A 25,387-nucleotide genomic window follows, 5' to 3' on the forward strand; every position below is an offset into this window, starting at 1 on the left:
ATTTTTAAATAAAAATCTCTGAAGGATCCTAAAAAAATCGCAACAATGATTACTTACATGGTGGGCGACATTGTGCTTAAGAGACGGTAGGTTAGTCCATATGCAATTGCTGATATTCAGTAATTTTGACATATGAAAATAACAGTTTCATAAAATTCAACTTTATAGTTTTGATCTCCATGTTCATATACCTCATGTGTTGCTATGTTGAATTGATTATTCTTCACAGCTTAAAACAACACCCGTTTGTTAGATCACTACTTTGTAGGTTAGAAGTGTGGTACAGTATAACCGGATTTTCAGTTTAGGTTATATGGAACTAAAATTCAGGCATTAGCTGAGCCCTCCGTTCTGAGGCTTCTGTGATTCTCTGCAAGGTTCATTATTGTTGACAGCTTCTTGTTGCTCTAACGCTGAGGTTGCAGTTTCCTTATTGACTTCCTACCAAAACGTTGCATCTGTGTCTTGTCCACACGCCCCCTGCCATTTCAAGGCTGTCCATCTCTATCATGTCCATTTCAAGGCTGTCAGCTGCACACTCTGTTTTCCTTGTGCTTTGCTTCTCTGACTTCCTGTTCTGCCCCAGCTGGAGCAGTCTCTATTTTGTGGAGCTCATGCAGCTAGAGTAGGCCCACTTGGATGTCTCCCTTTTGATTAACCCAGAGTTAATCCTAAAATAACTTCTGCCACATAGTGTAATCTAATCAAGGATGTGATATCTGGTTACCTTGATTTTGAAAGGTAAGATATCAAATGAAGCTGAACTGTCAATGGGCTCCTTTTAGCATTTTGTCTACCAGCAATACTCATAACATTAGGTATAGCGAATAAGTCATGACCACCAACAGTTGAACACTGACTGTATTTGGTGAGCTTCTGATATATTAAAGTACACTCTGATTTTTCTGTAGATGATCTGGATGTTGCTTATGAAAAGCTGAGCAGACTCATCAGAGAATACTTGGGATTGACTGAGGGGCCTGCCCAAAGTTTGGCTCCAACTGCAGGTACTGTCCTAGACCCTTTTTTGTGCTAGAATACAATTTTTTTCTCATGGAAGTAAACATATCTCTGAGTTGGTATTTGTCTACTCATTACCTAAATTAATATTAGCTCCATCTCTAATCTGGGGTGACTGTTGCACAACACGGTGTGAGGATCAGCCTCTGGCCTATAAATTTCTTTGCTTAACTGTCCTGGGATTCAGAGGATTTCCCTTACAGAGCCGTGCTGAGCAGAGCAGTGGCAGTAAGAGAGCTGGCCTCATGGTTCTGAACTCCATCTTCTGGAAGATAGCTTCCTTTGGTGAGGCTAGGGATTTGCTACTTGTCTAAGGATTTTTAAAGTCTTTTTTAAAGGGAACTGGAAGGGAAGTGGAGCATCTGGGACATGAACCAGCACCCATGTGGGCTGCTGGTGTTTGGAGATAAAGGATTAGCCAGTTGACCCAAGGAGCCAGCCCCAGCTGCTCCACTTCACATCCTGCTCCTGCTTATGACCTGGGAAAACAACAGAGGTTAGCTCAAAGCCTTGGGGTCCAGCACCCATGTAAGAGACCTGAAAGAAGTTGCTCGCTCCTGGCTTCTGGCTTCAGATTGGCTCAGTTCCAGCCATTGTGGCCATTTGGGGAGTGAACCAGCAGATGAAAGATACCTCTCTCTGCTCTGTGTCTCTCCTCTCTATAACTTTGCTTTCCAAATAAAAATGCCTTTTAAAGCAAACATAAAAAAAAAGAAAAAAAGAAAGTCAGACATTCTGTAGCACTGATGATCCTTGAAGACGTTACGTACGTAAAATAAGCCAGTCACAGAAACACAAATAATGTCTGAGTACACTTATATGAAATACCTGGAATAATCAAACCTAGGGAAACAGAAGTAGAAGGGAGCTTGCCAGGGTTGGGATGGTGGTGGGGCAGGCTCAGTAACACAGAGCTTCAGTGTGAGAAGACAGAGTTCAGCAGGGGCACGGTGGTGTTAACCCCCATATGCAGTTGCTTGATGCCATTGAACTGTGTGCTTGAAAAGCTTTGAAAGTAAATGTTCGTTCTTTTTTTTTTTTTAACCACAATGAAAGTTTTAAAATCTCTCAATGGAATGAACTCTCTTCACTCATGACATATTCTAAAATACTAACAGAAGCCTCTTGCTTCCGTGCAGATGTTCTGTAATTCTGTTCTTTCACCTGTTTGAGTCTTTGCCCAAAGGTGATTTTGCTCACCTTTTTGCCTGGTTAGACTGAGGCAGCTCACATTCAAGCCAATTGTGCTGATTTCAATTTTGTTCAAGTTTCCCAGGCTGAGGTCACCTGGTATTTTGGTGGAACTACAAAACAACAAATGGTGATTAAGAATTTCCTTTTACATACACCTCATAGGAGATGAAGTGACCAGGGCTGGCCTGCTAACTGAAAAGGTCTTGAAAAAAGTATGACTTGTCTGGAAATGTTTAGTGGAGTGATGAAATACTGTATTCCATCTACAGAAGAGGAGACATTAAGTTAGGAGCATTTCAGTGTATTTGGCCAGTCCTGATTCTTTTAGCAGGCATTCTTTTCTTCGGAAAGCAGAGACTACCCAGCAGAGTTGTACAGCAAGCCTAGTGAGTCTTCTGTAGCACAATGGGAAGTTTCTGTTGAGGAAATCTGCCTCCCTTTGTTTTAATTCTTGCTAATCAAGAAACTTCCTAATCTTTAATTTGGTCCCTGGGGTAGACTTGTTCCGTGGAGGCTGTGCCCTGTATTGCCCTGATTGCTGAGCCAGGCCCATCTCCGATTGCAAATTAATAAATTGGTGTGCTGGCTTGTACATCAGGAGTCGGTTCCCTGAGCCTGACCGGATCTGAGCACCCGTAAGTCCATGGTTGCTCTGGATGGCAGCCATTGAGCAAAACAGCCTTAGTAGCCTGTGGGGCTCCGTCTCTGAAAGTAACTGTTGATGCAGTTGGCTTTTGGAAAATTAATAGACCAGGTAATGCATCTATAGGGAAATGGACTACCATTTTAAAGATGTAATAAAACTATTTACTTGGGCTAATTAGATTAGACCTGTCTGGTTTAATGAAAAGAGTGAATGATAGAACCTATAAAAATATCACTCCCCAACTGAGCCAACCAGTTATTGACTAATAGAATTTTCACTTTAAAATATAGGTTGAAGTATATATAACTCCTCCAGATACCCACAGTGCCTGGGGATGTGCTAGGCCGTAGTCAGGAACCCAGATGCCAGCCCAGTCCCCCTTGTTGATAGCTGGGCCTGCGTACTTGAGCTGCCTCCTGGCTTCTGCGTTAGCAGGAATGGGAAGCACAGTCAGGAACTGAACCCAGGCACTCCAGCATGGAATGCCAGCATCCCAAAGGACACTGTGCCAAATACCCACCATTAAATGCACTATTAATTGGAAATATATGTCCATTTTGGTGTGGAATTGCTTCATTTTTTCCTGTAGTAGTGCAGGTAGTATTTGTTTCTAAAGCATGAAGACTTTAAAAATCCCAGTGAAGAAAGTTTCTTTAAAATAAGGAAAAACTCACTTTACTTCTAGCTTAATAAAGGAAGCCTTACCCTCTGTTTGTGTTGCTTCTTCTGGGATAGTCGAGGCTTCCATCAAAGCTTTCAGAAAGGTGAACCTGGGATCTCTCTGCGTTCTTGCTACAAAGGTCATAAAATGCAGTTAATTAATTTTCTAACTTTTATTCTGAATTCTTGCTAACAATAGAGGAACCTGACAATGGTAATGATAATTCATAGTCCCTAAACTGGTGCTTTTACAAGTGTCTAACAAAGGCCGTGGCATCATTTACCAAATTATGTGATAGGAAAAGATACCTGGTATGTCTGATTAAAGGAAATCAGGAGGTAGAAAGGAGGAAAAAACTGGCATCCCTGGATTGTATTGTTCTTATGTATTTTGTTGTGTTTTAAAAATATGCATATACAGAACAGAAAAATTGCCGTTTTAACTATATTCGTACGCCACTCAGTGGCATTAGTAACATTTGAAGTGTTGCATAACTGTTGTCATGGCATGTTTCCAGAGCTTTTCAGTTCCCTCAAACAGAGATTTCTGTACTTATTGAAAAGTTCGTTCAATGCCTAGTGAATATATCCTTTTTATTCTCTCTAAATTTGCCTGGTTGAGATACTTTACTGTCATACACTTTAACCTCACTTGCCTAGTTATTTTATTTTATAGCCCTTACTAACTGGGGTGATAACAACAATGAATAGGGCATGCCCTCACAAACTCTCCGAGGAGAGTTCTCCTTGTTGCTCTGTTCGCAGTGACATGTGGTCAGCTGGGGAGAAAGAGGCCATGTGCAGCAGGCTCAGTGAGAACCAAGTGGTCCCAGCTCATGCTGCCTCAAGAGCAGAGGCAGTTGGGGGCTTAGAGTCGAGTTTGTTTATGGAGATGTTCCACTGTGGACACAGTGTGATTTGTTTTAGAATCCCTGAGTATCAAGTCTCCCCCAATATGAACTAAGACTAATCTCTCAGCTCTGACCACCACACAACTCCCAGCCATGTCTCCAGGAATGGGCTCGGGTGGCATTTGGACCCTGGCGTATGTCAGGGACCCTGTCCTAAACAAGTGCTTGCTGAGGTCACATGTCTGTGAGACTAGAGAGCTTGTGAGAGCTGACTGCTGTGGCCATCAGCTGGAGCCATCCCGCTCTCTACCGGCTTCCTTGCCAGTGGCCTCAGAGAGCTGTTTTTGAAGCCAGGGTGTACTTGGAAGGCTGGGGAGTGTGGGGGTTGGGAGCTGGACCTCAAGGGCAGCTTCTCCCAGCCCTGATGCCTTATCATTCCATGGTACCCATCCTCTCCCCACTCCCTCCAACTGTCATGTAATTCCTGAGCTCCTGCTGAGTGTCGCAAGCAGATTTGTCCTACATCAGCTTGTCCAAGGGGACTGCTATTACACAGAGAAACACGTGAATGGGCCTGTCACTGGCCTGGGGTCCTTTCCCCAAAAGCAGCATTGCTCTCTAAAGCAGACACTTAAAATGTCATTCACTTGGAAGATTTCTTTATCAGCTGTAGAATAGATAAATTGTACTTCTGTGAGGAAGTCTCCTCTTTACGCTTATTCATGCAAGTTCATGTTTTCAGCTACCTAAAATGATTTTAAATTCCACTCAGTAAAAGAATTCTAGACACTAACTGTCCCCAAGGATAAAAAAAAGGTCCAATGTGATCTTATTCAATGGCCTGTACATATGACAAAAGGGAAAGATGTTTTGTTAGGAATTTCTAAACATTTAAGACTGTTTTCAGCTTATTTCCTTTTGTATCAAAGCAGGGGCTCCTTCTAGCAAGAAGACACTCTCTGGGGTACCGGCACACCTGGTTCCCTCCCCCAGGCGCTTGGCAAAACTGCAGGCAGATGGACAGATAACAGAACATCTCTCCGCAATGCAAATTAGTGCACAAGTCACTGAAAATCAGAACCTAGATCCCCCCCAGAACCAGGAGGGAGAAACCCATGGAAAAGAGCTTTCTCTCAATAGCCCATTGGGTACCGAGCACCCTCAGCAGCTCATCTCCCCAGTGCTCAGTGTCCCTCAGCAGGCCCAAGACGTGAGCCCAAATCCAACGGAAAAGAATGTTCAGCAATCACATCTCTCTCCCAAAGCCATAACCCCTGTGGCAGAAGTCCCAGCCAACGAGGCCCAGTCACTAGAGGTGAGAGCAAGTGAGGTCAGGTCTTCCACCACACCTTCTCAAGGGCTGCCTCAGCACCCTCCTCCTCCTGGGCCCCGCATCCCCCAGCCAGAGCAGGATGAGGAATCTGGGGAAGCCAAGGCAGACCCCACAGATCCTCCCCTCTCTGAACCTGAGCAGGGACCTGGTCCGACTTCCTTTGGCCCTCAGCTAACTCAGGATGCAGAACCTGAGCCAGCCAGAGCCGCCCCCAACAGTTCCCCTCCTGACTCAGGGAAGTCACTTGCTGAGCCGCCTCTGCAGGGGCAGATCCCCAAAGCAGAAGGTGTCCGGGTCAGTACTCCCTACCCAGAAGTACCCCCACAGAATACCTCTACAACCATGGAACAGGGCCCAGCAAAAGGGCCCCCAGCAACTTTGCTTCCTAGAAGCCGGCTGGCCCCAACCAGGCTGCCTCAGCCCAGGACACTGGCTCCCCTACAGAGCAGGAGGCCCACCCCCAGACTCCTCTCACCCAGCAGGGAAGAGGCTTTGGGAACCAGCTCAGATCAAACTGCCACTTCCTCTCCCAGGCATTCAGCAACTCTGGAAGAAGATGCCACTAAACTTCCTCCCATCAGCCCTCCCCAACCCAAACTGCCCCCGAATCTGAGCTCCCAAGCCCCCTACCACCCTGAGCAAGCCCAGGAAGGGAATATGAGTGAGGTGAGGCTACCTCTTATCAGCCCCTCTGGCCAGGAGCAAGCCCAGCAGCACACTCCCAGTGCTTCGCGGGAAGACGAGGCTCAGAAAATTAGGCTCCCACACATCCCCACTCCCTTGGATGAACCACAGCTCCTTCATCATGATTCAAAGCTTGTGCAAGAAAAGACCCCCAAAGGAGCCCATTGCCCCAGCAAGAAGACCACAGACATGCAGGCCTCACCTCACAACCGGGAGCCAGGGCAGCAGATGGGAGCTAGGAAAAAGCAACTCCTTCTCCAAAGAGAGACAGCTAACAGACCAACATATCTGAAAAAGGCGACACTTCGGTCCCATGGCAAGCCAGCTGCAGCAAGGGTGCCTGATGGGCCTAACCCCAGCCCTGCTCTGAGCCTGCAGGGGAGCCAGAAAAGACAAGAATGCACACTGGAAATCCCTGAGCCACTCCACACCAGACCAGCACCTAACAGTCCTCAATTACAAGAAAAGGAAAGGGAGAAAAAATCTCGTTTCAGAAAAACAGCCCATACCCACAGACTGCACAATGACCCAGCTCAGAACAGGGCTATGTCCAAAAGAGAACCATCTTTGAAAAGAGAAAGGTTGCATCAACAAAACAATGTCAATCTCAGTAGTCATCAGCCAAGCCAGGAGAGCCAGACTGCACCCGAGACAACACTCCAGACAGAAAACTCCTTGGCCAAGTCACCACCACACAGTTCTACTCCTGTGGAGCATCCAGGCAGAGAGGAACAAGATCATAAAACAGGGGGATCTCAGAAGGGAGATACTGCTTCAGAAGCCCCAGAGCAGGAGAGCGTGGCCCCTGCCCAGCAGCCCGTGGAGAAGGCACAAGCCCCTAAGGACACAAGCCAGATCAGAGAGAGCTTGGTCCAAAAAGGTAATACACGTACTGCCAGGCAGCCAGCCCAAGCGAAGCAAATCCAACCAAGACGGCACAAAAGCCCTGCTGCTGTCCCAGATCAGGTGTCTGCGGAGGAGCAGGACAATCGAGAGGGAAGACTGCGTGCCAGGGGCAGTCAGAGCAGCCAAGTTTGAGCCCTTACTGCAGCCACCAGGCCAGTCGATTCTGTGACCCCTGAAGCAGCATCGTGACTGAATGAGGAGCCATAGCCAGAGCGCTACACGCTAACTTGCTTCTGCAACCACAGGTCGGCACAGGCGTCCGGAGGCCATCCAATGCCTGGCTCTGTGCCCCTGGGCCTCTTGTATGGGAGAACAGCCACTGTAGAAGGGGTCAGCAAACGAGAGAGGCAGTCTGTCAGTTGCTGCCATCCAACAGAGCCAGTCTGAAGGCTGGTGTCAGCAAACAACCTTTGTGTCCAGACGTGAATTACAACTTGAGTTCCAACTCTGACTGAACTAGGGCCAAATTGCCAATAGGTTTATGATCACTTCATTAGGAAAATTCACAAATAGACCAGAAACTTCTCACACCCACTGCGTTATCAAATGCTGAAGACAGGACTCTGAGAAAGGAAGCTGTTGTTGGGACCAGCATTGTGCACAGTGGTCAGACCTGCCTCTTCCGATGTTGGCATTCCACATTCGAGTGTCCTGGCTGCTCTGCTTCTCATCCAGCTCCTTGCTAAAGAGCCTGGGAAGGCAGTAGTTGTGGCCTGAGGGCTTGGCCCCTGCTACCCTTCGGGAAACACCCTGATGGAGTTCCCGGACTCCTGGCCTCAGCCTGACCCAGCCCATCACTATGGCCTTTGGGGAGTGAATCAGCAGATGGAAGATTCTCTTTCTCACCACCCCGCCCCCAACACTGTGTCTTTCAAATAGGCAACTAAGCCTTCGAAACAAAGAAAACCTTTGTTGTTTCTCCAGGTTTCAAACATACTGCTTAATTTGTGGGATCTTCTGTAAAGAAGAGACGCCGTCTTTGCATTCATGAAACAATGATTAAGCACTGCAGATTTGTGTTGGCTTATGTTGCCTGGAACAAACTTTTGTTTGAAATGTCTTTCAAAATGAATCCCTTCTTTCTTTGGAAAGGAAGTTCATGTAAATTAGCTCATGCCTTCATTATGCCAAACCATCTGGTTAAATTAGTTAAAGAATACTGGGGAGAAAGCTCAGGTGAATCAGTTCTTAATTTATCTGTTCATGCCATCAGGAGTCTTGGGCTGGCAAATGACCGGAATGCAAGCTGAGCCAGCAAAGGCAAGCCTACTGAAAGCGAGTGGAGTCTCACAGCCAATCTGTGGGATGGACAGGACAGCAGCAGGATATCAGACTGGGATCAGTGATTATGCATATCACAATTCTAAGCATCTCCTGGACATTACTCGTTTCTGTTTCTCTGTGTTGACCTCATTCTCCAAACTCATTCTCATACTCAGATCAATTTCTGCCCTTGACTTGCAAGTTTATATCCAGTTTTACCTCTGGCAGCTTCCATTGCCTTGTCCCTTGAGCCTGAGTTTAAAGAAGCAAATTCTTAGCAAAGACTAATTGGCCCAACTTGGGCCAGGTGCTCATTCTTAAACCAGTCTACTCTGGCCAGAGTCACAGTTACTTTTAGACATTCCCACAGGCCAACTCCCATGGATGGGGACTACATTCCCAGACTACAAAGAACTGTGAGTTACGCTTCAAAGCCAACCCCTAAAATGTTACAAGATAGTTGCTGAATATCTACACAGCAACACAGTTTTACACAGAAAACTATTTGGTATCCTGTATTTTAAAAATATTACTGATAACTATATTCTAGTATAATACCATATGATTATCAAATATTATTTCAGGTGCAGTGCAGAAAACTGATTTCTTTTTAAATCCAGGAGCATAAATCCTATTATAAAACAAAGGATGCATATAATGCTATTCTGATTTAAATGCCTTCTGATTTATCTAGTTTGAGATAAAAGTAGTAAGATGATTTCAAGTTTCTTTTTTATTAAGTTGGGTCAATCATCCAACAAATGTTTATTGAGTACTTGCTTTGTGCCAGATACTGGGTAAGTTGCTCAGTACACTGAGGTGATTGGAACACTTCATGTCTCTTTTGTGAAAAACAGGCAAGATAATTGACTATGCACAGATAGAAAAAGCCCTTTTACTAATTTTTCCACTGTAATGACACCAGGAAAGGACACTAAATTCAACTTCGGAGAGAGGAATTAGCCCTCAAAACACCTCCAAAAGAAGGGCATCTTGAGCTAAGTTTCCCAGTTTTCAGGCTTAGTCGTTGCACTGATGGGGAGTTTTCTTAGAAGGATCAGTGTCTGTCTAGGCAAAAAGGCAGGAGTGCCAAGGCCATCTCCTCACTGCAAGGGGCTATGGAGACCCAGTGGGACTTGGAGTTGTGGGGAGTCGCTGAATGGTTGAATTTGTTTTATAGGCGTCTTTTGGAAGGGTAGCAATTGAGGGAGCAGGAAGAATGCCTGCAACTTGCTCTGTACAAGTCAGACAAGTTGGTAAAGGCCTGAAATGAGTCCATTTCAAGGATTTAGACTGAATTTTAGGCAAGCTGGGAAGGGAAGGAAGCATAGGTGAGCAGCTGTTTTTTGTGAGCTCTGTGTGGGATGTACCAAGGCTCCAGCGCTTTCCTGAGGTGCAAAAATTCAGAAATTGACTTAGTTTCCTCCATGATCAACTATGTTTGAGTCTCTGGAAGGCACTTAGAATGGCAAATGTTTAGAGTTAAATTTCCAGACCTTAGAAGTATTTATGAGACATAATTAGAAAATTCACAAGAGATGGACTACATAAAAATAATACATCAGAAAGTATAGAGCCTCAGTATAAGTTAACCCATGAAGTCTTAGGTTTTTAGTTCTATGAATATTTCAAACACATACTATTTATTTCAAAGTCACTCTCCAGGGTATATTTATTGTCCAATTTGAGTCTATAAGTTATAGATTCCCTGTTTATAGCGTGATGAGACAGAAAAGATTAAAACAGAATGGACTTTTTTGAGTATTAAATTGGCAAAAGTGAAAAAAATAGATTGTTCTTGGTAAAGTTTCCTGTGCCACTAGTTGGAAAGTAATTGCTCTGCCTTTTCTGGGGGACTGTTTTACAAATATCTGTCAAAGTTAAAATACATCTTGCTTTTTAAGATATACTTGTTTATTTGAAAGCAGGCAGACGGAGAAACAGAAAGAAAAAGAGATGGAGGGAGGGAGAAAGAGAGAGAATTCACAGATTCACTCCTCAGATGGCCACACAGCCACGTTGGATATACTATAATGTTCCGCTAAAGGTCTGTGAGCCATCCATTTACTACAAGTGGCTCTGTTTGCTGGCTATAACGATTCCAGCTATGTGTTTATTAAACATGAAGGTACTTCAAAAAGTTAACAGAAAATGGGATTTAAAATGTTTAATTTAGTGAAAAATTTTAAATGTGTGCATGATTTTTTCATAGTATATATTTTCCATGAACTTTTTGAAAACCCACATGATACTGCGTCATAATAGCAAAATTTCATGTGTTGAAGACTCATCTGATCAGTGAATTTCAAGATCTTTTTCACCAACTTCCTTAACTAGAAGTACATTTTATAGTATGATTCGGTAAACATACAGAGGAGGAAGAGTACCATGAAACACTCGCCGTGGTGACCGTCTGCTCTGGTATCTTCTGCGGTGCTGACTTTAATTGTTTAAGTGCTGATTATAACCACTAAACCAATTTCGCAGTCCAACTTGCAGGCATGAGTTAGAGAAGTCCTGCCGAGAGCACATGGCTCTGTGTTGAGCTGTTGTCCTGAGAGGTCCCTGCTATGACTGCCCTCCAGTTAGGTTGCATAGATCAACACCATCTGTCTGAATTCTCTGGACAGGAATCTAGGGTATGGGCAGCTGCGTCATTGTGAAGGCTGAGGTTAAGATATACCAAAAAGTTATATGCATAGATGTAAATCATTTTGTAAACATTAGAGGGAAAAACACTTCAAAACAATTTTGGTCAAAAGTATTTTCATCACCAAGTACTTAGCTGGCTTCCTTGCCATTTGTTGTAAGACAACCATGAAAATGATCTTGTTATTATAAAGAACTTCCAAATTCTACTTCAGATTATTGCACTGTTAACATAATATGTATTACAGCATTGCCTAAATGAATTTGCTCAGTTCATTTTGAAAACTGTAATTCTAGAAATAATTTTTCTGATTGAGGGACTGGTGTAATGGGTAAAACCACCTCCGGTGACACTAACATTCCCTGTGGATGCCAGTCCATGTCCCCACTGCTCCACTTGCCATCCAGTTCTCTGCTGGTGACTTGGGAAAAGCAGCTACAGAGGGCTCCAGCCTCTGGGCCTTTGTCATCCACGTGGGAGACGCAGATGACGCTCCCAGCTCCTTACTTCCTCCAGCTGGGAAGTGAATCAGCAGATGGAGTTCTGCCTCCTCTGCTGCTTTCTTCTTTCTCTCTCCTCCTGCTCGCAGTGTGTTTGCGTCTTCCTCATTGCAACTCTGCCTTTCAAATAAATAAATAAAACTTTTTTTTTAAATGCAAGGTAAAAACAGTAATACTGAATCAAAGTAATCATTGGAAATTCCAGTTCCACTAAATTCTAGCCACGTAATCTTGGGTAAGTTGCACAGTTCTCAATTATAAAATGAAGATATTATTATAGTACCTAATCCAGGGATTGTTGTGAGTGTTAAATGAAATGATACATTGAAAACCAACCAGAGTACTTTCTGGCACATATGAAATGCTTATGCGAGTGTCTGTTCATATTAACATAGAAGCAACAAAAACTGTTTTTGCAGTTTGTCCTTAATTGGAGAAGTACACTGCCTGTTCAAACTGGGGGAAGCATTTGGCAAATGAGATGGTCTTCTCTGAAAATCCTTTTACAAATCTTGACATCTTAAACTGAATTAAAAGGCTTAAACAGAAATTAGAAGAACACTAAAAGGCAATTATACTTGGCAAAATACTGCTTGTCATAATGCAGGCACGTGGTAGAAGTCTAATAAATGTTATTTTTATTTATTGATAAAATGAAGGTCATTTGTATTGTGGGTTTCAGCTTAGTTAGAAAGTAAATACTGCAGGCTAATTGTTCATATCACAGGCATTTTATTTTGTCTTTGTGGTGGGTTGAGACAAAGGTGGACACTTACACAAGCTATCACAACTGCAAGACCCATAGTTTCCCAAAACAAGGCTTCGGGGCCCTGTGCGATAGCATAGTGTTAAAGTCCACTCCTTGCTCGCACTGGATCCCATATGGGTGCTGGTTCTAATTCCAGCGGCCCCGCTTCCCATCCAGCTCCCTGCCTGTGGCCTGGGAAAGCAGTCAAGGATGGCCCAAAGCTTTGGGTCCCTGCACCTGTGGGATACCTGGAAGAGGTTCCTGGCTCCTGGCTTCGGATTGGCGCAGCACTGGCCATTGCAGTCACTTGGGGAGTGAATCGTTGGACAGAACATCTTGCTCTCTGTTTCTCCTCCTCTCTGTATCTGCTTTTCCAATAAAAATAAAAAAATATTTAAAACAAAACCAAGCCTTTGGGGAAAGTGACCAACGAAACATCAGCCTTGAAAAAGTTACCCTCAAAAACTGAGCCCTTAGCCAGCAGAGGCAGCAGCTTGGGGTTAAGTGGAAATGAGGCATACAATGACTTAAGTATGTTGTCTAAAGAATTGGCAAGCGTTAGTGTGCAGTGAAGCTCCCCGCAGACCTCCTGTCCCATTTGCTGCCGCTCATTGCTACCCTTTTCTTTCCAATTTCTCTTTCCCATGTTGTGCTAGGTGGTTGGTAAATACCAGATCTCCTACCCATTCCGTGTTCTATCTTCTTAAAATGTCAACTAATTGCCTTGTGGTAAAGCCATTCATTCATCCAAAAACCAAAAATTGCTGATATTGCTGATATATGAACAGACATATGTTTTAATTGGAATCTTCTGAATATAGCGCTGAAGACATTATAAAGTATGCAGCTCACTGGAAAAAAAAGTTTTGTGCCTCATTTTTCTCTTGTGAAGATGTGTTCAAATGCTTCCTTTTTTTTTCCTGTACAATTTGTTTCTATTGAAATGGATGATTACTTGTCTGGTTAAATGATAATTTAACACTTTGCTGTTAGAATAGTTAATAAATGTATTCATTTTAATATACGTATAACATGAACATTACTACATATTTCCATGTGCTTACATGGTTGCTTTCTACTTTAAAATTTATTTTGCTATGAAAATTATGAATACTATGTAAAATTATTTTTCTAATTGTTCTTTATTGGAAGCACAAATAGAGAAACATTTCCTCTGACACGTTGTGATAGTACTTCCTAATAAACTAGATGCTTTCGTTATAATTGCACTACAAACCTGGGCCTCGCACGATGGCTCAATAGCCAAGTCCTCACTTTGCAAGTGCCAGGATTCCATATGGCACCAATTCATGTCCTGGCTGCTCCACTTCCTACCCAACAACCTACTTGTCACCTGGGAAAGCAATAGAGGATGGCCCAAAGTCTTGGAACCCTGCATCTGCATGGGAGACCTGGAGGAAGCTGACGGCCCTTGGCTGGGGCTCAGGCTGCAGCCACTGTAGCCATCTGGGGAGTGAACCAGCAAATGGGAGACCTTTGCTTCTCCTTCTCTCTGTAAGTCTGATCTGCCTTTCCAATAAAAATAAATAATTTTTAAAAATCATAACTATACCATTAAAATAAACATTTAAAATCTTCATGTTGTTTTAATTTATTTTAAGTCCTTTTCCTCAGTATATATTTGAGATTCTATGATAGATATATATAGAGATTCTATGATAGACATTTACATTTTGTATATGTATAAATATGCATCTAACTATGGTAATTATAAATTATTCAAATTAATTTAAAATTTTTTATTTTAGATGATGCTTACATAGTTCATCAGTGCAGGAAGGATCGAGGGCCAAGGAAAAGTGGGTGTGATCACTTTGCAAGTTTTCCATTTCTTGTGTCTTGGGGGAGTGGGGAGACAAGGGGAGAAGCCACACCCAGCCTCCCACCTGCCCCAGCACCCAGGAGTGGAGGATGACCACCCAGTATGGACCCAGGGTCCTGATGTGGCATTCACTCCAAGGGCTCTGCCCAGGTGATTTTGAAAGTTCTGAAATGGTGTCGATCTCACTAATACAAAAATGAGGGAACACTTTGAGTGTCCATTGGCTGACATAGTCAACCTTAGAGTCTCCATTCGCCCTAATATTTGGTGTCATCATTGGGCTGGGATAGTTGTCCTTTCTGTTCTGTTGTCTTTCTTCTGCTATGGTAACACATGTCTTCTGAAAGCCCCACCGGACTGTCACTGTCTTCTGTGGGATCTGAGCCAACTGTCCACTATTCCATCTTTTTCACTGAGGAGGACCAGTTCTCACAGGCAGGCCCAAGGACCCGAGCCTGGTGACCGGAACTCTACCATACTCCTCTGGTCCCCCCTGTCCCAGGGACTCATGGATCCAGCACCCACTGTGCAAGCAGACTCAAAGACCCAGGCCACGGGATCTAGCCCACTGGATTCCCCAGCCCTGGAGCTCAAGGACCTGGTACCCACCATGCAAGCAGGTTTAAGGACCCAGGCCAGGCAATCCAGGTCCCACTGGACTCCCATGCCCTAGAACTCATGACCCAGTACCCACTGCACGCAGGTCCGAGGACCCAGACAAGGCGACCCAGACCCTGCCATACTTCCACCCCCAGGGTTCATGTACCTGGCACCCACCACACATGCGGGCCCAAGGACCCAGGCCAGGTGACCTGGACCTCACTGGATGTCCAACCCCCAGGATTCATCGACCCAGCACTCACTGCACAGCATACACATTAATTTTTTAAACTTCAGTATAATTTGAAGCACCATTTGGGGGGAAGTGATTATAAAAATCACTCAGGTATCAAATTGTGTTTGAAAATTAAAACCATTTTTATGTCATCTATTTCAAAATGCTTTCAAGAGATAAGCTTTAGAATTGATATATTTTTACCAGGTTTATTAGATTTTTTAAAAGTTGAAAAGTGATCAGTTTCATGATTTTGTATAGGAGAGTGATTTAATAAGTAATCTTAATGAAGAAACTGATCATTTGACACTCAAAAGTAACTTCCCTACTAGCTGCTTAGCTGGCCGTCTCACAGTGATTGATCATCAGTGTCTTTTACTTTTTCCTCTTTTTGTAGTACATGACCTGCATTTGCTGTTTAGGTTAGATCCTATGCATATTCTTCTAAAATGTTTTAACATTGTAATTCATCTGATTTCAAAGGAACATAAGTTTCAGAAGTCTAAGTTTCTTTGACTTAATTAGAGATGCAGTTGCTACTGTTTCAGATATTTCATTTATATTTTCCTACATTTCGTAATGATATACTACTCCATGAAGTCCAAACTCTTCCATGCATTGTTGAGTTCATTCATGTTTCATTTGTAGATGTTTAAGTAAATTTAGCCCATCTACTGAAAAACCTGGTTATTTCTGTATGCTATATAATAGTTTATTTTTAAAAATGTTCTCTCAAGTTTGACTTTAATTTAGATACTTAGAAATAACATCACATTAAGAAGCTTTGTTGTGGGATATTATAATATTGGGAAGTAAGTTCTTTTGCCTGTTGATGTATTAAGGCATTAGAATTACATTAAGGGTTGTATGTGTGAAGCTGTTTCTTACAGGAGCTTAATCGATTCAACGATGGCACTACATTATAGTTTAATAGTAATACAAACACATTATCTGTATGCAAACTGTTTTCATTACTGAGAAATCATTAAGACATTAAGTTCTTGAAATTACAGCTGCATTGTATCATCAGATTGAATTTGTTTACACCATAGTACAGATGGCTAATGTTTCTGAAAGCTAGAGAAAGGAACCTAGCACAAATGCTATCTTTGGATAGAGTGTGTGTATGTGTGTGTGTACACATGCATACACATAATCTTTTCCTGTGATAATTATTTTCAATTAATATATTGTCTCCCCCCGCAACCCTCTTTAGCTACACTAAATTCTTAATAGATACACTTGGATTAAGCATGCTTCATTACTCTGGCTACTTATTCAACCACCTTCTCTGCCTGATGGAGAACCAACACTTGAATGTTGTTGTTCATGTCTTCAGATGTCAGTTCAGATGTCCCCTCTTTAGTATTCTGTCTTACTGTGTCCCCTTATCTGACTTGCTGTTTCTCTGTCCTGCTTGTTATCTGACATTATTGAAGCTTTTATTTTCTATCTCCACATTAGAATACAATCTCCACGGATCAAGGCCTTTTCCAGCATCCTAAGCACCATCTGGTATATACTAGATACCTGATAAATATAACGCAGATGACGTTTTGTCATAAAGATTTAACAGCAAGTGCTTCTACATTAAACTGTGTCCTTTTATGCCTGTGGTTGTGATAAATGCAGTGACTATAATGTTCCTTTGTAGGTTGCTGAGTGGAATTCTGTGGATATAGTGTTTGCCCGTGAGTTACATCACTTGAATATCTCTTCCTCTCTCAAAACAGGTGCTGGGTCGTGGTGCATTAGACTAGACTTCCCTAACCTGGTTAAACACTTTTACTCATCTGCAGTGACCTTTGCTTTGTGTTTTTGGTGTGGAGTTGCCACATAATGTGATGAGAGTACATAGTGATCTAATTTCCCACAGCTGTTTCTCAGTGCAGTTATGGTTCTGTGCCAAGCCATGTACCAGCAACGGAGGCTTCCAAGCCCTGCCACCTCACCTGGGTACCCTGGTCTTGTCTAACACTTTTCGCCCCTGATGCCCTCTGACCTCTTACTATCAACTTCCTTGACAGTGATTTTACCCGGAGCACCTGGAAAACTTCCTGGCTTGATTTCACCTTTGCTTTAGATTAAAAAAGCAAACTGAATTTCTGTTTATATGCATGCATTTTTGTCTTTGAGTGAAAATAGCTTCCTACATCTGCTCAGCTAGTCATGGTGACTTAAGGTGCATGCAGTAAAGCAATATTCTAGAAAACTGTGCCTGCTCCTTTGTGTCAAAGAGTATTTCTACCTGGGCCCTCTCTTAAGAGAGGAGCAGCATTAGACACTTACAGTCATAAATGAAAGGTGTCTGGAGTTTGTAATGCTTTAAAGAAATGTAAGGCATGATTTATGAATAAATTCTCTTAAACAGTGACCTCCCTTATATTTCAACATTCCTTTTTAGCACTTCATGTTTTATACCTATGTTAGCCTTTAGAAGCATTTTGTCTGTGGAAGGTTATTACAGGAGTGATGCTCCCACACGCAGCCACTGCTTTTGCTGGGGCTTCCTTCCTTTAATTCTGCTCCTCTCCTGACTGCATGTTAGGGTCACGCAGGGCATGTTGGGCACTGATTTATTATTATTTATTTTACTGTTATTTTACCACTGAAATGCACTGACTTTAAGTATGTCATTTTTTGTGTGTTTGAACAACAATATATAAAACATTAGCACCAGTTCAGAAAATCCCCTTCTCCGACTGTGTGTTATGCCCTTTATTTTAAATTTTATTTTTTTCTTACCAGATGGTCAGACATCTCACCGAGGATCTGAAGAGCCTCTCCAGAAGCCTATATCAAACTTGAACGACTTCCAGGATTCCACAGACAGGAACTACTTCATTAAATTATGGCCCAAACTTTCAACCAAAAAAACACCAGTGGTAAGGGATAGACAGAAGGGTTAAAGCTGCAACTGAGCCTTCTGCAGCATCAGACAAAAATGAGACTTCACGCTTTGAAATCAGTAACTTTTGCCCAAACTTTTCTCTCTCTCTCTGATATCAACTGAGGACATAATTCGTCAGTTCTTTATACATCTCTTAGAGTAGAAATAGATTCTGAAAATACAGTACTGAAGAATTGGTAAGCATCCAGGCTCCCAGTGATAACTCCTCATTTAGCAAGGCTAGAAAAGCACCATGATCAGATTAATGCATAGAATGTGTATGATTTTAACTGTCTTGGTGAGTCCACTAAAAAGGGTCAGAGTTTTAAAATATTAATTTATTTTAAAAGTAGTGTTGGAGGGAGGGAGGGAGGAAGAAAGAGAGAGAGAAAGAGAGAGATTGATTCCTCACTAGTTCACCCTCCAAATGGCTAGCACAGCCAGGACTGGGCCAAGGCCAACCCAAGAGCCAGGAGCATCCAGATCTTGTGCATGGGAAGGAGCCGAAGCACTTGGGCCATCTTCACTACTCTCCCAGACACATTAGCAGGAAGCCGGATCAGAAGTGAAGCAACTGGCCCTGGTGCCATGATCTAGCGGCTAAAGTCTTCGCTTTGAATACACTGAGACCCCATATGGGCACCGGTTCTAATCCCGGCAGCCCTGCTTCCCATCCAGCTCCCTGCCTGTGGCCTGGGAAAGCAGTCAAGGATGGCCCAAAGCCTTGGGACCCTGCACCCATGTGGGAGACCAGGAAGAGGTTCCTGGCTCCTGGCTTCGGATCGGCATAGTACCAGCCATTGCAGTCACTTGGGGAGTGAATACATCAGACAGAAGATCTTCCTCTCTATCTCTCCTCCACTCTGTATATCTGACTTTCCAATAAAAATTAATATATCTTAAAAAAAGGAAGAAATTTCAATCTTTATAAAAACATTTTGTTTATAATCCTTTGAACAAATATATGTTTGGTTCTTTAGTAAGAAAAGAATGGTTGTAGTTATTTCAATCCTTGGGCGTATTTTTAACATCACTATAATTTTCTGATTATATTTCTTTGTCCAGGAAAAAGATTCTATCCACAGACAATATGAGACAGCCCGACAGGCCCTCATGGGAAGGACACCCCCTGGTCACATATTCTTATTTCAAAGGTAGTAGCTTCTTATATTTATTGATACCGGAATGACTTTTGGTTGATTTTTCTGGTGTACATATATAACAATCTTAAATCCTTAACAGAAGCAGAAGCCTTTGGACTAACACTGACTCCCACTGTTCAGTAGCAATACAGTTCTTGAGTTGTGTTTCCTTCTGTTAATATATTTTTTAAAGGTATAATGAATCAATAGCTACCAGAAGCTGGCATTCTTGTTTTTTTTTTTTTTCAGACTGCAAAGAATAGCATTTCTGGTGGTGTTTGCATGTAAATATTAGCCTTTCCCAAGGCTGTTGCTGACTGAAGCTTAATTATAGCCTGTTGAGAACCTTATACTCATCTGTCACAGCTCTAAAGCAATAGGAAGCAGTTATTTGTGGGATCATTTGTTTAATGTCCGTTTTCTGTATTGGACTGTAAATTCTCTGAGGCTAGGAACCATTGTATATTAATTCATGAATTCTTAGTCATCGGTATGCAGTGTTTCCCTTAATGCCTACCACATAAGTAAAGTCTTCATGGATGTTAGTGGCCATAATAATTATTCCATTAATAACAATTATTTAGAACCCGTTATTCAGCTAACAAGACTCTTAATACAAATAAAAGAAGGCATTTGGCTGTTTTCCCGCTACTATTTCAGAAACATGAATTACTTTTCTCCATGTTGGTAGATCATCTTTGGCTCAACAATTGCAGAAGATGGGCAAAGTTGGACCTGGGGCCTGTGTGCCCACTGGCCAGCAGCAAATCATGCCTATTCAAACAAGGATGTATGGCTGTATGGACTCAGGATTTGAAATATGAGGACCAAACTGATCCTTACAGGGGCAGAGAGATGTTTCACACCAGCTCGCCGGCTGAAGCTGCAGCTGGGCAGCTTTGTACAAGATGGCTGAGCAAACCTGAGATGGATTATAGCTGGATTTACTCCGTCACAATTGAGCGATTCTTTTCCTTTAAAGTCACTCTGAGAGAACAGACATACATTTTATTATTATGAATAGGTGAAAAGAGAATACCTTCCATTAGGATTTAGAGTGTATTGCAGCTTTTGGAACTATATCAGATCTCATGTTAAAACATTAATTATAAACAACATTGGGAAGCACCTATTTCAGCTTTTCTAGCAGCTAATAAAGTGTTGGACCTCACATAATAAGTATACTAGGATTTACAAGAACATACAAACCGTAAGGAAGATGATTTGCCTGTATAAACGGCTTTTAATATAGAAAGAATACTAAAGTATACAAATTTGCCTAATCTTCTAATCAGAATGTAATTATTTGGGAGTGACTGGGTCTACAGGCAAAGTCATCACAGGAAAAAAGGTTTATGTACATATGAAGCCAAAGCACACCTTGAAAAGCAAGGTTTAAGAAAGGCTTGCATTCAACAAGGCTCAAGTTAGGGGCGGTGTCCATGCTGGGAATTAGTTGGATATTCAGAAAGGCTGAGGTTAGCAGCGGAGCCTTAAGAGCTACTCATTTTCCTTCCCTGTTTTGGAAATTCTTGGAACAATCATGACTCAGATGTATGATGGCGGTAGGAGCGTAGACTCTAGTAACTTGATTATAATGATCTTAGAATTAACAAAACGTCACCACGAGATGCAGTTGTGTGCCACATTGATCATTTGTAGCCAGTAGCAGTTAACTAACAGCAGGAGCTCAGAAGCTGAGGTTTCCTGCTACATAAACAGGGAGCTGAACAGCCTCAGATCTTCCTTGCCAGCTGCTCCCTGCCTGCTGCCAGTGTTGCAGGTGCGAGCAAGATCATGCCAAACAAGTCTAGGATGTATCAGGGAGTCCTTACTAGCCAAGCTTGATGAAAACAGAACACACTAAAATTAGCAAATGACAAGTTCATATGGCAATCCAGTCAGAACCAAAACCCCAAGAGGAACAAATGTTCTTACCCTGAAGTCCATCCATTAGACTGAAGACCTATATCCCAGCTCTCCCAGCAATAGAAGTTATCCTAAGAGACATGCAGCAAACAGCCTGGACACACTTACAAAGCTGCAGACATTCACCTTTCCCTGGCTTCTCTGCCCACATTCCATTACTGCTAGGCCTCACCTCTCCTGGAACTCTTGAAAGTACACAAAGTAGAAATACAAAGCATCTTAGCATTAACATCTTCACTGACTTGCCCAAGCAGTGAACAGAGGGTGAGGCATACAGACATACAGGGGCCATGCTCAGGGGCCACAGGAGGCCAGAAAGCAGGCAGGTACTGGGGAGGCCAAGAGTAGGAGTGCCAGGGTGATGGAAGCATGCGACCAAGAGCGTGAACCCCTCCCTATCACAGACAGGCCTTTAAGGGGGTTAGCAGGGTGCATGGTTCAGCAACAATGCAATACAGTGCCCTCTCAGGTTCCAGGTGATGATAGGTGAGTGTCACAGGTGGACAGAAGGGACCACATGGGTGGGGGTGGGAAGTAGCTTTCAAGCTGGTGACCCAGAACTAGCTGCGTAGGAACACAGCAGCAGCAACTAAGACAGCGTTCCAAGTATATGTCTCTGAGTGTCCATATTACATTATTCAAAATACATTTTTTTGGAGTTTACTTCTAGGTGGGGCATAACGGGCACATTGGCAATCAGTTAAAATGGGTGTTATTTCTTGGGACTATGCAGAGTCCTTTGTATTTTTTAATTTCCAATTTCAGAGGTCCAGTACCAGTGCCTGTACATGATTTCACAACTTTAGAAGAAATAAAGAAAAGTTTTGACCTTTGTGAAGAGTATTTTAAGCCTCCCTTTGGATTATATTCCGAAAAGAGGTAAGTTGAGCATTTTTGGATGGAATTGGTTATTTTTGCTGATTAAAATCAAGATGTGCACTAATAGGCTTCAGAGAAACCCTAAGACTGGAAAACAAGGCACCTTGTCCCTCTGTGGAATCTGAAAGGAGTAGACCATGAGAATTTAAACAAATATTCAATAAACTTTCAATAAACAAGAAAAACACTGAAAACATACATTAAGACATTGTCTTCTGTTGATGAAATTATGGGTAATTTATCCTCTTATTTTCAACAATGAGCATGCTTATAATTTTTGAAGTATTAGTGGTACTTTTTAAAGTTATGTTAAAAGTCTGGCAAACAAAGGACTGTTCTAGGAGGGTGCTGCGTCGTCATGAGAGCAACAGTTATTAAAATGAGCAATGCTTTCCATCATGTCTGAATTTTATTGTTGTGATATTTTATGTTTCCTTTCCTAAGATAAGCTGCAGAAAAATCATTCCCTCTAGGTATTCTTATTTCACTAGATAGGAGAGACCCTGGCAATGTAGTTAAATTAGTTTTCAGCAATGAGGTTGAAATTATGGGTCTCTGAGTATATGTTTAAACTCTGCAGTTTTGGGCCAGTAATGTATACTGGTAGAAACACAGTAAGAAAGGAAAAACAAGCCTCCAATAGGCCATAGGCTTATAGATCATTTGTTTCCGTGGCAAGAAAATCTGCCACTCAAAACTTACACTTCATGTGTGGCCGTACATGTGTCTTTCAGTTCCAACTTCTCACTTCCAACTTCAAAGAATACTCATCTAACACTTTGATACAAATGACAAATAATGTTTTCAAAGGCAGAACTTGCTCTGTGATCTCTTTTCTGGTATGTGTTTTAAATACAGACAAATTGTTTACCCAAAATAAAGGACTGAAACATGGATCACGGGTGGAACTGTACCCCCTCCAAATTCATATGTTGGGGTCTAAACCCCAGGATTTCGGAATGTGATCTTATTTGAAATTGGGTCATTGCAATGAGTTAGGTGAGGTCATGTTGGCACGGAATGGCCTTTTGCAGTGTGACTGCTCCTTTTTATAAAAGAGGAAATTTGGACATACACACTCCTGGGGACTCCAGGTGGTGATGAAGTCGAGACTGGAATGATAATCTTGATATTGGAAATCAAGAAGAGCAGAGGCAGCCATGGGCCTCACAGCCTCAGGAGGAGCCAGCTCTGCCGACACCACTGGCTCAGGCTTCAAGCCGCTTAATTTATGGTCCCTCTTATGGCAGCCTTGCAAAAAACAATACAACATATGCTCAAAGCCCAGGCATAATTTTCTTTCTGCATTTTCTCTGTTTTCTTTTATACTTAATAGATATGGTGCTTGGGTACTATATTGATATAATTTTGTATTATGCATTCCACAAAAGCAGAAAGAGCATCTTCATGCGTCTGTGATTTAAGGTCAAAGATTTAGCCCATAAAATGTAAATGCATCTAAGGCTATATTCAGGGTGAAAGATGCAGTCTAGACATAATCTACAAGCCGATTCCATGCCTGGGTTGATAGTGCTGCTTTCCCATGGTAAGAAGCAAAGGAAAGGTTTTTTTTCTTTTTTTTCAATTGCTGTGAAATCCAGACATTGGTGATGCTGGGCTCAGTTTAGACTTCTCTTGGAAGTACTTCTTGGACAAAGTCAGTTACCCTGTATAAGGAGAAGAGATTTGGAAATAAGATATCCTGGGGATGTGAATACGCTGCATAAAGGGGATCCAGCAGTCTGTGAGGAGGATCCTACAGTTACTGTCCCATATAAAGAAGACAGACCCAAGAACAGATTGCGCGATGGTGGGAAGCATTTGTTCCCCACCCTGTCCAACCACCATTGTTGGTCTTCAGGCAGCCATTAGAATTTCTCCACCACTTGGTACAAATTGCCAAAATGTGGAAGGAGAATTCTGGGATCAGACTCTGTCTCTTGGGAATGTTTGTCCCTCCTGCCAGTAGTTGTTTGGGAAACCCAGGTCCAATGGTAGGCAAGTGTCCATGCTAAGCAGTAGAAGTTTCCAGGGAAGCTGGCTCTGGATTCCCAAGTGCAACCAACCACTGTGACCTCAGCTTACCGTTTTGATATTCTACGGGCAATGTGAGGGACTCACTTTAGAACTAGAGCTTCCAGTATGCCTATCCAACACAAACTTAGATCCTCAGTTACACAAGGTTCCGAGTTGCATGAGCCCTGCACTCTTCAGGACACTCTGTGGCAGTCTTACTATCATTCTGGTAGAGAGAAACACCCTCAGTTAAATGTAGGCTTCATATTGTACAGTCCTAATAGCATCAGCCTTTGCTACTGACATGAGCCTAAGCTAAATGTGGAGTGTGAAAAAGTAGAGGTCAACCTGAACTGCAGAGAGGGACATAGATTCATAACTACTATGTTTGGTGCTGAACAGTTCTCCATTCACATCGTGGAAAGACAAAGCTCCAGATTCAAAATTTAGTGTAATCACTTTTGACAATAAAAATGAGTTTATGAGGTGGAGGTGGAGCCAATAGTCTTATCTGTTGTTGACGGAGCAGGAAATGGAGGTTTTGAATCTGATACATGAAGGTACAGAACTGACAGATAAAGGAATTTAGAGCAGAGCTGTCTGAGGGCAGAAGAAGAGTAGTGTTCTAAAGTAAATTAAATTTCCCCTCTAATAGAAGAAATCTATCAATGTGCTTGAGATCAATAAGTCAATAAAAGTACACTACTTATAAATAGAGTCATTGTTCAAATGTCTTAAAAAGCCACTGAAATAGTAGGCCCTTGGCAGTAACATGGCATTGAGAGAAAAATTGCTTGGAGTTTTTACTTATATTGTAAGCCAATCTGGAATAATTTGACTTGGTTTACAGTAAATGTATATAATAGTATGGTAAAATGTTAATAAAAATGTGGGGAGATACAGAAAAAAATGATGAAAATTATATGCTTTTATTATTACAAACATTTTAAGTTTCTTTTGATCCAAGACAAATTAAAAGAAAAACAATCAACAAAAAGGTTAACATACAGTGTTAAGTTTAAGGAATTTTCAAAGACTGATAACAAAAACACTAGTCTTTAGTTGATAAATGAGCAAAAGCCATAAACAGTTCACAAAAGAGGAGGTGAAAGCTAATTAGTACATCTATGATATTTAAATCTTATAATTAGAAAGCAACTTCAATCAGTATACTACTTTTTGCTTGGTGAATGAACATAGCATTTAAAAAAATTTAAATTATTTTTTAAAATGATACAGGGCTAGCATTGTAGAGGAGTGGATAGCACCAATGCCCATAACTCCAGCCACCCATGCAGCCACTGACTCAGATCCAACTCCCTGTTAAAGTACGAGGAAAAGGCATGGAAAAACGAGGCTCGCGTTCTTGGGCCTCCACATCCATGTGGAAGGCCTGGA

At 42.2% G+C, this 25,387-nt stretch overlaps 2 protein-coding genes across 2 annotated transcripts in view; both read left to right on the forward strand.

Moving 5' to 3' along the window:
• The window catches only part of EXOC4 (exocyst complex component 4), an 817,909-nt gene that overhangs the window by 612,446 nt on the left and 180,076 nt on the right, over positions 1–25,387 (forward strand). The gene's annotated exons all lie outside the window — the stretch shown is intronic.
• The window catches only part of LRGUK (leucine rich repeats and guanylate kinase domain containing), an 87,729-nt gene that overhangs the window by 56,164 nt on the left and 6,178 nt on the right, over positions 1–25,387 (forward strand). The window contains exons 16-19 of the mRNA XM_040987473.1: positions 912–1,007; positions 17,882–18,018; positions 19,089–19,177; positions 21,860–21,973. Coding sequence (XP_040843407.1) covers positions 912–1,007; positions 17,882–18,018; positions 19,089–19,177; positions 21,860–21,973 — 436 coding nt within the window. The remainder of the gene's footprint in view (positions 1–911; positions 1,008–17,881; positions 18,019–19,088; positions 19,178–21,859; positions 21,974–25,387) is intronic.

The sequence above is a fragment of the Ochotona curzoniae genome, unplaced genomic scaffold, assembly GCF_017591425.1.
Source record: "Ochotona curzoniae isolate NIBS_2020 unplaced genomic scaffold, NIBS_Ocur_1.0 contig_4692, whole genome shotgun sequence".
In the NCBI taxonomy this organism is placed as follows: domain Eukaryota; kingdom Metazoa; phylum Chordata; class Mammalia; order Lagomorpha; family Ochotonidae; genus Ochotona; species Ochotona curzoniae.